This window comes from Phaenicophaeus curvirostris, chromosome 1 (assembly GCF_032191515.1).
Source record: "Phaenicophaeus curvirostris isolate KB17595 chromosome 1, BPBGC_Pcur_1.0, whole genome shotgun sequence".
Taxonomy (NCBI): Eukaryota; Metazoa; Chordata; class Aves; order Cuculiformes; family Cuculidae; genus Phaenicophaeus; species Phaenicophaeus curvirostris.
Window position 1 is genome coordinate 40,693,892 of NC_091392.1, and position 15,146 is coordinate 40,709,037.

General features: G+C 42.7%; 1 protein-coding gene across 1 annotated transcript in view; it reads right to left on the reverse strand.

Annotated features, from left to right (window-relative positions):
* The window catches only part of GRIN2B (glutamate ionotropic receptor NMDA type subunit 2B), a 218,656-nt gene that overhangs the window by 18,119 nt on the left and 185,391 nt on the right, over positions 1-15,146 (reverse strand). The window contains exons 6-10 of the mRNA XM_069854582.1: positions 14,441-14,649; positions 13,949-14,120; positions 13,117-13,270; positions 11,442-11,567; positions 8,211-8,440 (exon numbers count right to left, since the gene is read on the reverse strand). Of these exons, the coding sequence (XP_069710683.1) occupies positions 8,211-8,440; positions 11,442-11,567; positions 13,117-13,270; positions 13,949-14,120; positions 14,441-14,649 (891 nt within the window). The remainder of the gene's footprint in view (positions 1-8,210; positions 8,441-11,441; positions 11,568-13,116; positions 13,271-13,948; positions 14,121-14,440; positions 14,650-15,146) is intronic.

Consider the following 15,146-nt stretch of genomic DNA (forward strand, 5'->3'; position numbering starts at 1 on the left):
GTAGAGGAAAGCAAAATAAAGGAGTTCAAATATAGCTACTTTAAAAATAGTTGCCCTTGTACAACAACTGAGATGAAAACAGAGATTCAATTGGTGGAAGAAGCCGCCATCACATGCAGTTATTGCCAGAGCAATGCACACAATAGAACTGTGCAGCGTCTTTGCAAGCTGGACTGCTATGTGCAGACCTGCTCAGTGCCACTTCTGCACAGAGCAGAAAACTGCAAACCTTGGGCAGCACAGTGTCGCCCCAGACAGACGGCTTTTCAAGGGTCCCACATCTTCCATAGCCAGACCCACATGTGCATGCTGGGGCCACAGTGCCTTTCTGCTGACCCAAGCATTACAGGTACACTAGACCTCTGTGGCCATTCTGGGATTAGACCATTAGACATGCAGATAGAGCCCAAAGAACCAGATGTCCTCTAGGTCTTCCAAGTATGTGAACATTATGCAGACTCTGCAGCTTCTCCACCCAAAAGGTAAGGTTTTAAAACTTCCTCAGGACATATTTGGCAGGGTATAGGCTTCAAGTCAGTCACACAACTAGGTGTTCCTCAAGCTTGGCCAGAGAATAACATCCATAATGGAATCACTGAGCTTCACCAGTCCAAGATAAAAGCTTGCATAGCCCTAATATTAGTAGTTGTGGTATCAGATGAGCGCAGTCATATCCGTTGCAATTAAGTGGGCTATGGGATCTTAGCTACAGCGCACTTAGCTTCTGCTTCCATTCATATAGAGATGATCTATCTACCCCGGTATCAAATCATGCCCAGTCTTTCCATCCTTGGAAGTCAGCCTCCCTGGAAGCTAAATACAAAGGGGCAAAACGCACCTACTGAATAATCCCAGGCGAGTACAAACCAGAAATTAGTGAGGCAGAAAGATGCTGGTTAGTATGCTCCTGTTAATATCATTAGAAGTGTAGACGTTCATTCAGAGGGAGAAAATCAACTGATGAAAAAGACCTTGAGAAGAGAGGTGGTAGCTAAGTACAGAAGAGGTTGAAATCTGGTTTATTTGCACATGAGACAGCTGGTTAACAAATTATGAAACACTGAGAAATTCAGAGGACGTAGTTTGGTGAGGGAATAATTAAAATTTTTATCCATTTTTACTGAGGAAGTCAGGTCAAAGCCTCTTATTTTCTCAGCTCTAATAGCAGTCAATCTGCTTCAGTACCTTGTATGCTGCTACCAACCACCCTGCGCAAGTCTTCTCAAAGACTTCATTGGAGCCAGAATTTTCATCCAAGTAATTAGAAAAGCCTAGTCATCACATTAGTGTAATTTTTTTATGCATCTCTGTAGGAAGGGAGGCAAAGCAAAACTCAAGGCACTCAAGGCAGGGCAGCCGGGGCATTCCAGCCTCATCCCAGATGTGGGAGATAATGCTTTCCATAAGACTTCTGCAGAAAGTTGCCTCCCATCTGCAAGGAGACAACAGCAGAGGAATGAAACACACATCACTTCCCTTGTGAGTCCTGGTGCACTGAAGCAAGTGCACGTGAAACAAGCATACCTGCTGGGCCACTGAGACTCAGGGGAAGTTTGACCTTGAAGAGCCAAAGGCCTGGGAGAAGCAGGACTCCTTTCAACCAGGTGAAGTAAAAATACTTGGGAAGATACAACCTGCCAAATATGTATCAAGTATATGTATGTACATATAACTTCAAATGTCACGGTCACTAAGCATAAGCAATGAAAGGGTGAAAGGGGGTGGTCTGTTATATTTTTTTAAAATCCTGTAGATCTCATCCTCTTATCCCTTCCGCTCCAGCAATTCAGCCCTGATCATTCAAATGAAGGAGGCCAGCTCTCATCTCTCAGGCTGCCAAATACTGGTGGCAGGGCCATTGTCTTTTATTTGACTGCAGAGTGCCAAGTACATTTATGGCATCGTATAAATAATAAATAAAAATATTCATTGCTTCCTTCTCCACTGACTTATACTGATGCGAGAAGCAGGACAATCCTTTGCTCTCCCCGCTCCTCCCTACCTTACGTAACTCTCCAAAGACAGCTTCTTCCAGACTGCCAAACAATTAGCACAGAAGTGACCAAATTTGCTCAGAGCCTCCGAAGAGTTATCTTCAAGACATAGTTAAAAGGAAGATGAAAAGAAAGAGCCATTGGTGGGAAAAGCCAGCACAGTATGGTGGGGGGAATGCAAAAGCTGCAAGCTAAGGACTAGGCTGCAGCTCTATAGCTGAAATCCCTCATCCAGTGACTCCCATCCATGACAGCAGCAAAGCCCGAGGCATTGCATTTCTCCCTTTCCCGCAAGGATGAAGTAAGCCTATGGTATGCCTCTAAGTATCCCTTCCCCTTGAATCTTACCTGCTTAAGTTCCCAACTGAACTGCATTTTAACTGGCACTAATCCTGAAGAGTCCCATTACAAGTTTTTATTGCCATTAAATCCCTCCAGATCAACAGAAAAGAGACAATTCTGAGAGACCTGAGTCACAGCTAAAGCATATCAGATCCTCCTTGCCTCTCTGTACTACGCAGCACTGAGCTTAAAAAAATGAGGGAGAACTACAAAGAAAGTAGGACTGAAGAAGGGGGAGAAAAAGCATGCTTGAAAATCCACCGACTTTAAATATTTATAGCCTTAAAACTACTGAATCACTTTTTAGCATACAGGCGCAGAGGTTTGTTCCAAGGATCTCAGAAAGCACAAAAATCATGCCAATCTGAAGAGTGCAGAATGACTAAATCTACAATAAATGTATCCAATACAACTGTAAAATATCATCTGAGATCATTTCTATACACAAATTTAAGTCACCAGTTAGAAGTTCTATTACTAACATATGATACGCTGTAGATATTTTAATAGCTATTTATTAAGATGAAGACTTCAGCATAATATGTAATTATACAGATATATACAACACTGAGCAGCATTTTTAAATAGTCCATATTGTAGTAACCAATGATTTACAGAGGTGCAGAGAAATCATCAGATTTTAAGGCATAAAATTTCGAAGTAGCAGAGCTGTGAGTTTTCTGTCTCCGCTATGAACCAATGTTTGTTATATTAAGCACTAGTTGGCACCAGTAATTTTATATATAAAGGCTATATTTAAGCAAAAGACTGAACAGAGTTCAACTTATTTACAGCAAGATGCCCCCTCAGAGAAGCGCTGTGGAAAGAAATTCAACTCTATCTCATGATGTAAGGCTTGGGTGTTTGGTCAGCTTGGGTTTTTTGGGTTTTGGCTAAGTAAGGTGATTGGATTCCAAACATTTTTAAAAAGTTTTTAATTTATCACAAGAGGACAGAGTTGGAAGTGGCATGGTCTTACTTCTGTCTAGCTAACTCATATCTCCACAAAGGTCTCCTGATAATAACAATGACTGCTTCTGAAAGGACTGCTTCTGAAAGGACTGCATATTTTCTGCTTTTGGACACCACCACGTAAAACTTCCTTTGTGTCATTCATAAATGTGCAAAAGTATCACAAATGGCAAATGTGCAATCTCATGGGAGATTTGTACTGCTTCCAAGCCATCCAGTTAGACAATCTTCCCCTTACCAACCTTACAAGGTACAAGACTGACCCTCACTTTTGTTCCCTTGGAAAATTTCTAGCTGACAGATATACACACTCTGCATATTTCCTAGAGTTCTCCAGAGCAGGTATTTGTCATACAAAAGCTGCAAGTTCAGAAAAGCATTTAACTTCAACCATGTGAATAATAGCCCATTGACTTTAATGTCACCACTCATGAGCGCAAAGTTAAGCACACGCTTAAGTGCTCTGGGATCTTTGTATAATTTATATTTAATGTGCTGCAGTGTATAATGTGGGAAATAATTCAATTTTCAGTTTCATGGGCAAGCATCTATTACTGCAGATTCTATTTTGAAGGTTTTTTTCAGTGAGACTTTTGCTTTGTATCAACCTGAAATGTTTCATTCACTTCAGAATAACGTCTGTTGTTTTGTCTTCTAATTATCTCCTTCTATACCTTTCCTCTGTTACAGAAAAAAAGAAAATCTTTAATTTCCTTTTTAAATGTAGGTCAGCTTTATGAATAGTGCTTTTAGAAGACAACAAATCAAAAATACATGTCAGAAATATCAAAAAAAATATTTTATTTCAAGTACAGAAAAATGAGCTACACTGGCAAATATCAGAACTTCCTTCTGTGTTCTTACACTCTCTGCAGTAAAAATATTGGCCAGTTTTAACTCCAACACCTTTCTTGGGGGGGAAAAAAGCATATCTATTGAAAAAAAACAGTTGACCTATGCTGCATAGGCCCTTTGTCTCAAAATTTCATTAACCACTTAAAAAGCAAATAAGTCAAACACGTGTGAAACTTCAGCAATCTATGTTAATTTGCAGTCAGGCAGAAATCATTTCTCTCCTTTTTATGTCAATTACAAAATTACCATTTTGATACTTTATTAGCTTCTTTGGCATTTTCAACTAATTTACAGGCATGAATACTATTTTTTTGTATTATTAACCTACTGCATTCTAAATTATTTTACTTAAATGCACTGCCAACTGTCCACATTTTTATTCTATTACCACTGTATATGAATGGAAATTACATATAGCAACTAGATTATTTCACATATTAGTTCTTTTTATATAATCTTTCCTGCATTTATTGCCTTCGTTAGACTGAAATACCGCAGGCACTTGTTTCTCTAATGTGTCTGAAGCTCTCCCATTATTGGAAATTGGGTTATATCTCCTGATATACAGTCAGTTGAGATCCAGACCTGGTAGCCAACTGCAGCATTCTGCGATGGGCCATCTTGCCAGCAGGGCTTTTGCAGGGGGTCCAGGCCATAGCTGTTCCCTACATGGACCCCAGATGGATGTAGCCCAGCAGTGCACGCAAGGATAGTCCTGCTGGGCTTGCTGGCACTGTTGCCAAGGGGCAGAGCTCTGGCCACAGAGCTGAGCTGGCCAGCATGGCTCTACCCCTGCCAGGACCACATCCAGCTACTGCACTGCACAAGATGGACCATCAGAGGCAGTGGGTGCTGGTTTGACAACTGTGCCAGAGGAGAGTGATACAGCACGCTATGAGAACAGCGAGCTGGAAGAGAGATGCTGTCAGAGCAGTTCTTTGCCTGTAGGACTCATGGGGCCAGTGATGCTTTCAGGAGGAGTGGGTTTCTCCTCCCTCAAGCTACCCACAGCTTCACTAGCACTAAGAGTCACAGCTCAATGTATGATTTAGCAGCTGCAAGGGTTAACATGAGGGAATTAGCAACCACTGTGAGTGGGTTCCTGGCTCAATTCCGGCACCAGTTTTGGGTCATCTGAGCACAAGAGGGTGGCATTCAGCAAGGTGAGCACCACCTGGGGCAGAGAGAGAGAGCAGCAGTGGTCGCTAAACTTGGTACAGGGAGCTTCCAGCCACCATGAGTCCAAACTGCTACCCTGGCACAGAAACACCCACTCCAGCCCAGCTCAGATTGGCCTGCTCAAGAATCCACATAGCACAGCAGGGAAATGAACTTAGTCACTTGGGTATGTCATTAGGAAGTAAATACTGGGGCACAGTCAAGACACCACCTAAGTCCTTAGACAGCTGGAGTGTTTCATCCCACTTTTCTGGGGAAGCTGCAGGTCAGCAGCTATAGGCACCTCTCAGAGGAGCTCACCACAGGCAAGGCCCAAGGAAGAAGGTCCGAGATGATCCTCATGGTGTCTGTTGCAGGACGTAGTGAGCCTGATCAAGACACATATTCCACAGCCAGGCACAGTACTGGATTTTGTGAGTGCACCTGGCATTTTAGCTACTGTACAGTGCCAATGGGACGCCTTCTCCAAGTACTGTCATGCTACAAAGACATTTGCAAGCAGATCCATGTCTAGGCAAGTAGGAACAAAATCTCTTTTAAAATAACTAGCCTTTTCCCTACCGGCTTGGATTACATCCTCTGCTGAGACCTTGTGTTGGATACAGCTGCCCTTGCCAGTTGATGTAGCAGACTAAGAGATTGATCTGTGTCACCTCTGCTATGGACAACAGACCATGTATGGGAGGTAAAAGAGACTGGAAGCTAGAGTCATTCCTCTTGGCCACTTGGCATTACTCAGTGACTGCCTCCTTTTGAAAGTCTGAACTGGCTAATTTAAGGAGGTAGAAAAAGGGAGGAAAAGCACAGCACATCTCAGTCTACCCTGCTCATAGCTGCAACCTGTATCCTGGCCAAGCAATTCACTGTGGAGGGGAGTGAATTGTAAGAAGTATGTGGGCCTTGGAAGAAGGCAAAGAGAAGATTCAGAAGACTGAATTCCTCACAAACCAGGGCATCTTGAAGCAGCTAGACAGATGGCTGCTCTCAAATTCTGCAGGGCCCACTGCATATCCAAAGAGTGGAAATCCATGAGCCCAGTAGATCAAACTCATTCACTCACAGCTTTTGGATAGAGATATTCCCACCTGTCTTAATTCTCTGGAGGTGGCAGTTGGCCTTTAAGTTTTACCAGCCAATTTTCTTCTGATTCCAGGCGCTCTAGTAGACAGTAATTTTATCTGAATGTTGCACTTGCACTAGCAGCTACGTTTGAGGTATACCGCAACTATCTGAGTATGTACTGCAGCCTTTCTCTTCCACAAGAAACAAAGCACTTATGTGTTAGGATAGCAAAAGCAAACACAGGTAGGTTGGCAAAGAAAAGCAGAAGAAAATTTCCTCAATCCAATATACACTGGCTGCCCTACAGAAAAACCAACTAAAATACACCCAGAGACCTGTATCCAAAGGCTTTGTGAAGCTCCAGGAGCTACCGCTTTCAATTGATATTTCATGCACATATCTCTGCAGGTATGAAGAACATCTTGAAAAACATGAGAATGAAAGTGTGGCTCTCTCCATGAGCCTAGGCACGCCAGAAATAAATCACAGGTAGGAACTATCCCATTCAGCTCAGACAGTTGAAAATCTAATGATTACAAACTAATGTTAATGCTGATAGGGCTGGCTGGTTTCAAAGAGTGCCTTTCAGTTTGAGGGAGTCTACAGCTTCTAAGGAATCTCCGCAACAACCTCTACTTGGCAGAAAAGAATCCCCACACACACCCCCTCCTCAACATAGCACACTGCAAAGGCAGAGACAGCACGAAACAAATGGAGATTGAAATTAAAACAAATAACAGGCACACTTCTGCACAGATTGTATTATTCTGTGTCATATTTCATTCCAGGGGGAAAAAAAAAACAAACCCAAAAGGTAAAAACCTCTTAAAAAATTAATCCACCACAGAATTTCTAGCCTGCTGCACAGGACACAGGGGGCTTGGAAACAATTTATTTCCAGGCTACTACGGGGGACACAAGAAGTATTAAGTATAATCAGTCTAGCAGCAGCAAACAGACACTTGCAACCCTCTTCTTGCTGCTATCCCCAACAGCAGTGTGTGCAACCTATTGCTGGTCGGTGGCCCTACACTGTCATGACTCCTTAAGCAGCCCAAGTGACTGAGTAACAAATTCAGCATGGGCAGTTGAGCCTCAGAATATTCAATTCCTCACCACACACCAAAAATAAAGCAGTGTGCAAAGCTTCAGATCCTCACGAACCAAACAGTGCCACCCTGCATGCATGAGCAATCTCCTCAAAATCCTCAGTGCGCAGAGCCAAGAAAAAGCAAATGTTTTGTGAAGACAAAATGCAGTGCATGTAAACAAGGCAGTGAAGCACATTCTGAACAGGAAAAGATTTCTTGTGATAAGCTTCCAAAGGCCTCAAAAATGACAGTATAAGTTCAAATGCAGGCAATAGTAAATCATCAAAGCCGCACTGATTCACCCCCAAGGGCAGAACTTGCCCCCATAATAAACTAAAAGACCATCTTTGCTAGCCTAGTGGCTAGCATTCCCAAACAAATTATTTCATCCTGAAAAAGACAGGTTGCAGCCATTATACACATCATCTTCAAAATTCTACTAATTCATTTCTTGATGACAATCAAGGTGTGATTTGGGAACATGCAAGCAAGCACAGTTCAGTTCTGTTTCTAATTCATTCTTGAAGTGCTTAAAACATGTAAAAATGGAATGCCAATGAAAAGCAATTGTGCTATCGAAACTAGGGATTGAATCTATGATGTGACTCTGAAAAAAAAAAAAAAAGAACATTCTCCCAGTAAAAGTAAAGGCAAGAGGGTGCAGCAGCCTCTTCCATGGAAAAGGCTGCTTTGTGGGCTTGGGTGGATCCATTACCTTTTTGTCACTCAAGCCAGACACCTGGTCCACGTATTCCTCTTGGATCATGAAGGCAGCCAGGTTGGCAGTGTAGCTGGCCAGAAAGATGACAGCGAAGAAGGCCCACACCGACACCATGATCTTGCTAGTGGTACCCTTCGGATTCTGCACTGGCACAGAGTTGTTGAACACCAGCCCCCACAGCAACCAGATAGCTTTGCCAATGGTGAAAGAGGGACCTCCAGGCTCTAGAGTGATTGAGAAACATGATCCCACAGTGAACACGTCAGAGTAAGTGATCTGCATGTCTATTCACATACACATCTTGACCTCAATCTTAAGAGCAGTGTTTATTCCTACATGTGAGATGAATGTCCACAGCTGCACTCCCCTATATTCATGGCATCATCCCTCAGCAAAGTGTGACTTTGAAAAATGATTTTTTTTAAAATGTCTTTAGGCTTCCATATTTATTCTGTCTCAAAAGATTTCTGATGAAACCTTAAATGAGGGTTGCTTTCATATCCGACTGGAGTTTGTGAAAGTCAATATTCTATTCCAATTTGTGTTGTCACGAGAAACAGAATTTGCTCAGAAAAATTCTGTCCTTGTTTCTAGCTATTCAAGAGTAATGTTGTAATGCTGTCCTTGAACTCCTAGCATGCACCTGTGCAAAACGTGGCCTTTACCATATTGGCACAGGTGCAAAGAAGAGCACCATCTGAAATAACAGGCCTCTACAAATACCTCTGCAAGAAGGTTTTGTTACCCAGTCTGTTGAAGACACACAACCCAGAGAAGAACACAGCTCCCTCTTCCATGTTGTGTGTCTAAGGCACATACATAACAGAGACACATACTCTGGTCTAGCTCAGGAAAATCAGCAGCACTGCCCCAGGCAGCGCAGGAACAGATCTAATGCTTTAAAAGCTGCAATTTTCCCCTTATTCATTTTTCAGTGTGGAAACTCACTCATACCCCAAAAACCATGTGTAATCATGAAGCACTAGGCCTGAGAACCTGTGAAATCCTGCTTGTGTTCCAGTCTCATATCCCTGGCATATGCTGGTTCCATTAATGGGAACTCCAATCAAAATTTGCTGAAGTTGAACACAAGAGGAGCTGTCAGGGAGACTGCAGATGCAATTATTCTAAGGATCCTGCTTCAGACACCAAGGATCCTCCTAGGACGAGAGCTCAAGGATCTGTTGCTTTTCCAGTGGTTCCAACCTGGATGTGCAACCTTTTGGGTTAGTATCCTATGGTTTAGGATGGCTGACTTGTCATGGACATCCTATGTTTAGGCAGGCTGACTAGTGCCTAGTGCAGCTGCCTGTGGTTAAAGTTGTCTCCAGCAGAGAAACAAAAGGGAAGAAAGTTTTGACACTTGTCTCTAAACCCCTGAGCAGGGAATAGCACTAACTGTATAACTAACTCTAAATAGAACTGAAAGGTGCAAGGGGCTCATTTGCACCTTGGTAATTGTGCATCAGTTTCAAAGCAGAATCATCACCTGGCAAAACTGGAGCCTCTAGATGCCAGGGAGACAAAGCTGCTATAAGAAACATGACTTGGCAGTCCCTTGACTTTTTACACAGGGGAGTAGTAGCATTATATCCCTCTCTACCTAGTAATCACTAAGACACACAGGTGCAAGGCCTGCAAATCACCAGTGGGAACTTTAAGACATAAGGAAATCTTAAGACTTTCCCTCTTAAAGCCTTCTCTCTCCTGATCACCCCATGTGCTTTCACAGTTACTTTGTCAGCCACAAATGAAGACAGCAATGGGAGCCTCTAATAACAAACAGGGACCCAGAATCCTTCTGAGCTTTCCAACTTTGATTGCCCCAACAACAACCCAACATAATTGATGGACCATATCAGGGCATGGCCACCTGATCCTGATGAGAAAATGTTGGTGTCTATAGAAAGAAAATGCAGCTGTAGGAGGCAGGAATATATTGTTGCAGACTAGTTCAAATGCAGCCAAAGTAATGTTTTCCAGAGCGTTCAATACCAAACAAGCATTGCCATCATTTCAGCAGATTTCTACATCTTCACATTACATCTGTCAGGGATAATATCCACTTGATCATGAAGTACTGTTCATCATTATTCAGAAATATTGACACTTGAAGCTGCAGTTCAGCTAACTTAATAACTGCACAACTGCACATCTGGGCTAAAACTGCGTCCAGTTCCACATCTGTATTACTATGACTCACAGGTTTAACAGTATTTACTTGTGTCCACAGATCCACATGGTTACAATCAGTTGCCATAAAGGCCTTCCACAGCTCCATTTTAAGAGCAAAGTTGTCCACTTCCCCATATATGTGGATATGTGATTCTACCTGAGTTCTCATTAACACTTTTTTTCCCCACTCCTTTCTAATTTGATGGCATAAATACACTGAAAGCCTAGATCGGTAAGAAAATGAGAGCATTTTCCAATTATTGTCTCTCTCCCACTATTCTGAACAGACCAACAAACTCAGAAATGTTTGAAGGGCTGATTCATCAGGCAGTGAAGATATGGAAATGATAGGAGGCTCAAATTTCTAATTCTTTTCATACCAATAAGGCAAAAAAAGGCTGTCTTTTAGGCTGTCTGTCCATTCTCTCTTTAACTTACTGTCCATCTTCTGAAGATCAGAAAAATAGAGATGGGTCATTCACTTATTCTCAACTTTCCTGCTGTCCTTGCAAAATAATCCATAATCAACTTCTAGGAAAATAAGCTTCCCACTTTCTCAGTCGACCTTGGCAAGCCAGAGAGCCGAGTGGAGGAGGGACATACCCAGGTGACAGATGTGGAGTCTGGAGGACATAGCATTATGCTGGGAGGCAGGTAGAGCAGCTAGATCTCTAGGGAGACGTAACACTGTAGGATGGATTGACAGCACTGAGCACTCTGATTGCCTAAGAGAGCGCAGCACTGTAGGCACTGCCAGCACCAGCTACCAGGAACAATTTTCCCTCAATGAGAAACAAGATGGAGCTGGTACGTGCTTTAGAGATGAAAGGCGACACAACTCCGTCTCCTGAGCCAAGCAAATTACACATTATACAAAACTGCTCTCTTCAGAGTCTTTTTTCCGCCTCCATCCCTGCCCACTTTAGTCTGAGTGCAGAGCTTAGAGCAGGCTAGACCCATATACAGTCCAAGACATGGGAAAAAAACCCAAGAGATTGAAATTGAGACTGGAAGTGAGAGTGGATCATAGCAAGGAGAGACTCCCCTTACCTCTGCCATCAGCAAGGCACCGATTATAGCCTACAGGGCTGAAGTACTCAAAGACAAAGACGGCCACTGCAGAGATGATAAGCAGCATCACAAACATCATCACCCATACATCAGCACTGAAAGGCTCTGGAGAGGAAGAGAAAAACATGGTGAAAGATCTGATACACCACCCACCCCTCCCTTGCCTCCTGCGCTCTCCAGAGCACCCCACTGAGATTATGGAGCAATCTAGGCTGGGGAAAAACAGAAGTTACAACAAAGCCTTTGACCAGAGTCGGAAAAACTTTTTGAATTGAGAATTGCAGTTTCTGTCTCTGTAATGACTGCATTCCTTCTTACTGTTACATTCGTGACACATGGCTCCATCTGGAACTACATGCAGCCATTGTGGCATACATTGATAAAATAAAACGCATTGATAAAAGATTGTTCCCAGGAAGTCCTCCAGCACCATCTGGAGATAGTAGGGAAAATAAGGCAGAACTGGCAGAGTTTCAGATAAGCATCCAGCTTTCAAGATGTTATTGAGCCAAAGAGCATCTCCAAATTTCAGAGGTTCAGCCACAATGACAGCAGTTTCTTTCAGCTGTTCCACTCCTGTAGCAATGGGAACACAGGCTCATTCTAGAAAAGTTATCATTCATATTCTGCAAGTGTTTGGTCTCTGCCAGGTTTTCTCCTTCTCCAAGTCTGAACAGATAAAGATGGGACCAAAGTAGATCAAAGAAAGTTAGAACTTTTCTCCAGACTACAGTCAATACTGTAACCTTCATTAAATTGCAATTTAAAAATTTTGGAGTTAACTTTATTATTGCTTTTACATACCCCAGGAATATTAGTGGACTTGGCTAAAGGCAAAAGCTCCTGAAGAGTGAATAGTCACAGAAGTCCTACTTAAAAGAGGTTTGGAAAAAAATCTTTACCCCTATAAAGCTGTTTCTTTTTGTAAATGTTGTCAGGACACTGGCAGAGAGCAAAAAGTAATTATATAACTCATATGCTGTGTTTGCTGCATCATAAAGCATTTTACAAAGCCAAATGGCAGATAATAGGAAGGCATGGATGCCTTGTGGAAATGTAGTATCATTTCTGCATTCCCTGATCACTCTCCACCATTGAAAGACATTAGAAATCACGTTATTGGAAGACACAATGTCAAGACAGAACTGACAGCTCAACTCTTCTTGCAAACCTCTGTTAGATCTCTAACATCTATCAGTTGCTCTGTCAAGGCAGGAACAAGTTAATACTTTCTTTGTCTCTCAAAGTACAACAATTTATTGCTAATAAACTGTTATCACTAAGTACTATGGCATACCAGCTATAAGGTTTGAATCAATTTTCTTCAGGCCTATATTCTCTGAACTTGCTATTAGTCAAGTCACTGGGAAACCACTTGCTGCAAAGTGGGTGACACCTGTGAGTGAGCCCATTCTTTGCTAGGCTTAGGCATACAATTGCTGAGAAACACCTTGGAACTCCAAGGCAGTACCTGTTTTCATTTGCCTGGATTTTGCTTGCTTGGGATTTAGAACTAAAACATCACAGTTTATTTTTACATCAACGTCCCACAGGTACTCCCAAAAATGGACTTTCAGGCTAAGAATCACAAGCAACCTTCGCCTAATTTTTGATGAACACTAGGTGAAGTTTTAATTTTAGATTACAATGATACCTAGAAAGGCAGAAGGTGAGACAGTTCCATTGCTACGTGACACCATGACACTGATTCCCGTCTCAATGAAGGGCACAGAGAAATCCACCACTTCTGAACGCTCCTCATTAATGGTGAGGGATCCCACAGCCATATAGGCCCGTTTGGTGACGACCTGGAGGAAGAAAAGGAAGAGATCAAACACAGCCTCCAGGCATTTCACAAGCACCCCAGCCAAGCCCCTTCTCACCTTCCTGCCTTACCACACAGTCCTTCTACTCTTGTAATCCCATTCCCTATTTGTTTCTAATATCTCTCTTTCCTAATCTTTCATCGGGACACCTTCTTCTTTCAGGAAAGCTATACGCATTAATCTCCCCCTCAAAGCTGTTCTGTATATAAAAAATAAATCCGCAGAGGTCTTAGGATAAACACATCATCCGCTGAGAAGATGTCTTATCTCATTTTTCTGTCCTTGCTTTCTCCTCCCTCTAACACTGCAAAGTCTTATTTCATTCTTTATGCACCTTTTATATGATCTAAGCATAATCTAGGTTGCAGCCTCTCTGGTGCATGGACATTATCCTCTTTCTTTGACTGTGAAAGCCAAATTTGTGACACTATAGAGAATAATAATTAAATGTCAAACAGGAAAGGTAATCATGATCAGAGTATCAGAGCAGATTAATTCACCCAGTGCCCAGAAAGAACCCAGGCCAATGTAGGCCAATCATTTCTCTAGAGTCACTACTACCCCTTCCCCAGTCAGGTACCCCATTAATGACGGGAGACCAGACTGGACCCATGTCACCCAGCCCAGGGATAAAGCCCACTATGCCCTCCTTTTGCTGACCTCTCCAATCATTCCATTCCACGTCCCATTGATCTTTTTCCCATGCTTGCCATTAGTCACCAAGTACAGGTCATAAGTGAACTTGACAGACTTTGAGATTTTCTTGAGGATGTCAATGCAGAACCCCTTGCAACATTTCTTCATGTAATCTGGCTCCTCATCGGTTTTGTTCCTGAACCATCACAACAACAACGAGTTAAAAGACCGGGGGAAACTCCCTTAATTCCCTTCTGATGTAAGTATGCACTCCCCCTCCCACAATATAATGTGGAGAATTTCACTTGTGCTACCTGTGCTGGAGGGAGAAGGAACACACTAAGATGATCTGCCCAAAGGGGCCAGTTATTAATGGACACAGGCGCCAGGCCGGGTAAATGAAGGTGACGTTTCTAAAAAGTGATTATCAGGGTATGATGGTATTGGCCCAACAGACTTTACATTCTACTGAGAAGGGAGAGCCCAACAGGAGGAGAAAAACCCAAGGGTGCATACTCAGTCACTATGCGTTTTTGGCAAGGGACTGTGTTCCTCATGCAGGTGCCACTTAGGGGGTCCACATTTTCCACAATGACAAATGGTGCCTCTTCCAAGGTCACAATACTCAGGTGATCGTCCTCACGCTCCTCAGAGTCAGGATATAGCTCAAAGCGGGGCCACACGTAATACTTCATCTGCAACTTTTTTTCCTTCCATTTCCCCACCTGTGGAGACACAAACCACAGAAGATAGACATCTAGAAGGCCCATTCCTCTGCATCAATCACAGCTCCCACAGGCCTGGGTAGGACTGCCAGTCTTAAGTACCCAAGCTCACAACTTACATAACATAAGGACGTAGCTGGAGGGAAGGCTCTGAGTAAGTGGGTTCAAACCACGGGGAAGTAGTGAAGAAGAAAAACATCTGAGTTGTCTCATCTCTGTGATGGTCTCACCCTCTGAGAGAGTGAGTGGGTGACAGGGAGGATACCATCACCATGGTCAAACAGATACATCCTTGAATTTTCTCAGCCAAACAACAGGACCAGAAATTTTCATACCCTGAAATGTTGACATCACCCTACTAGCCACAATGAAAATGGGTGTTTCCTGCTAAAAAAGAGGATAAATATATACAAATGCTGAAACAAATGTAATTTTGAAAAAGAGAAATTTAAATAGTTCACTTGAAAACGTCAAAACAGAACGTCTTGACTTTTACA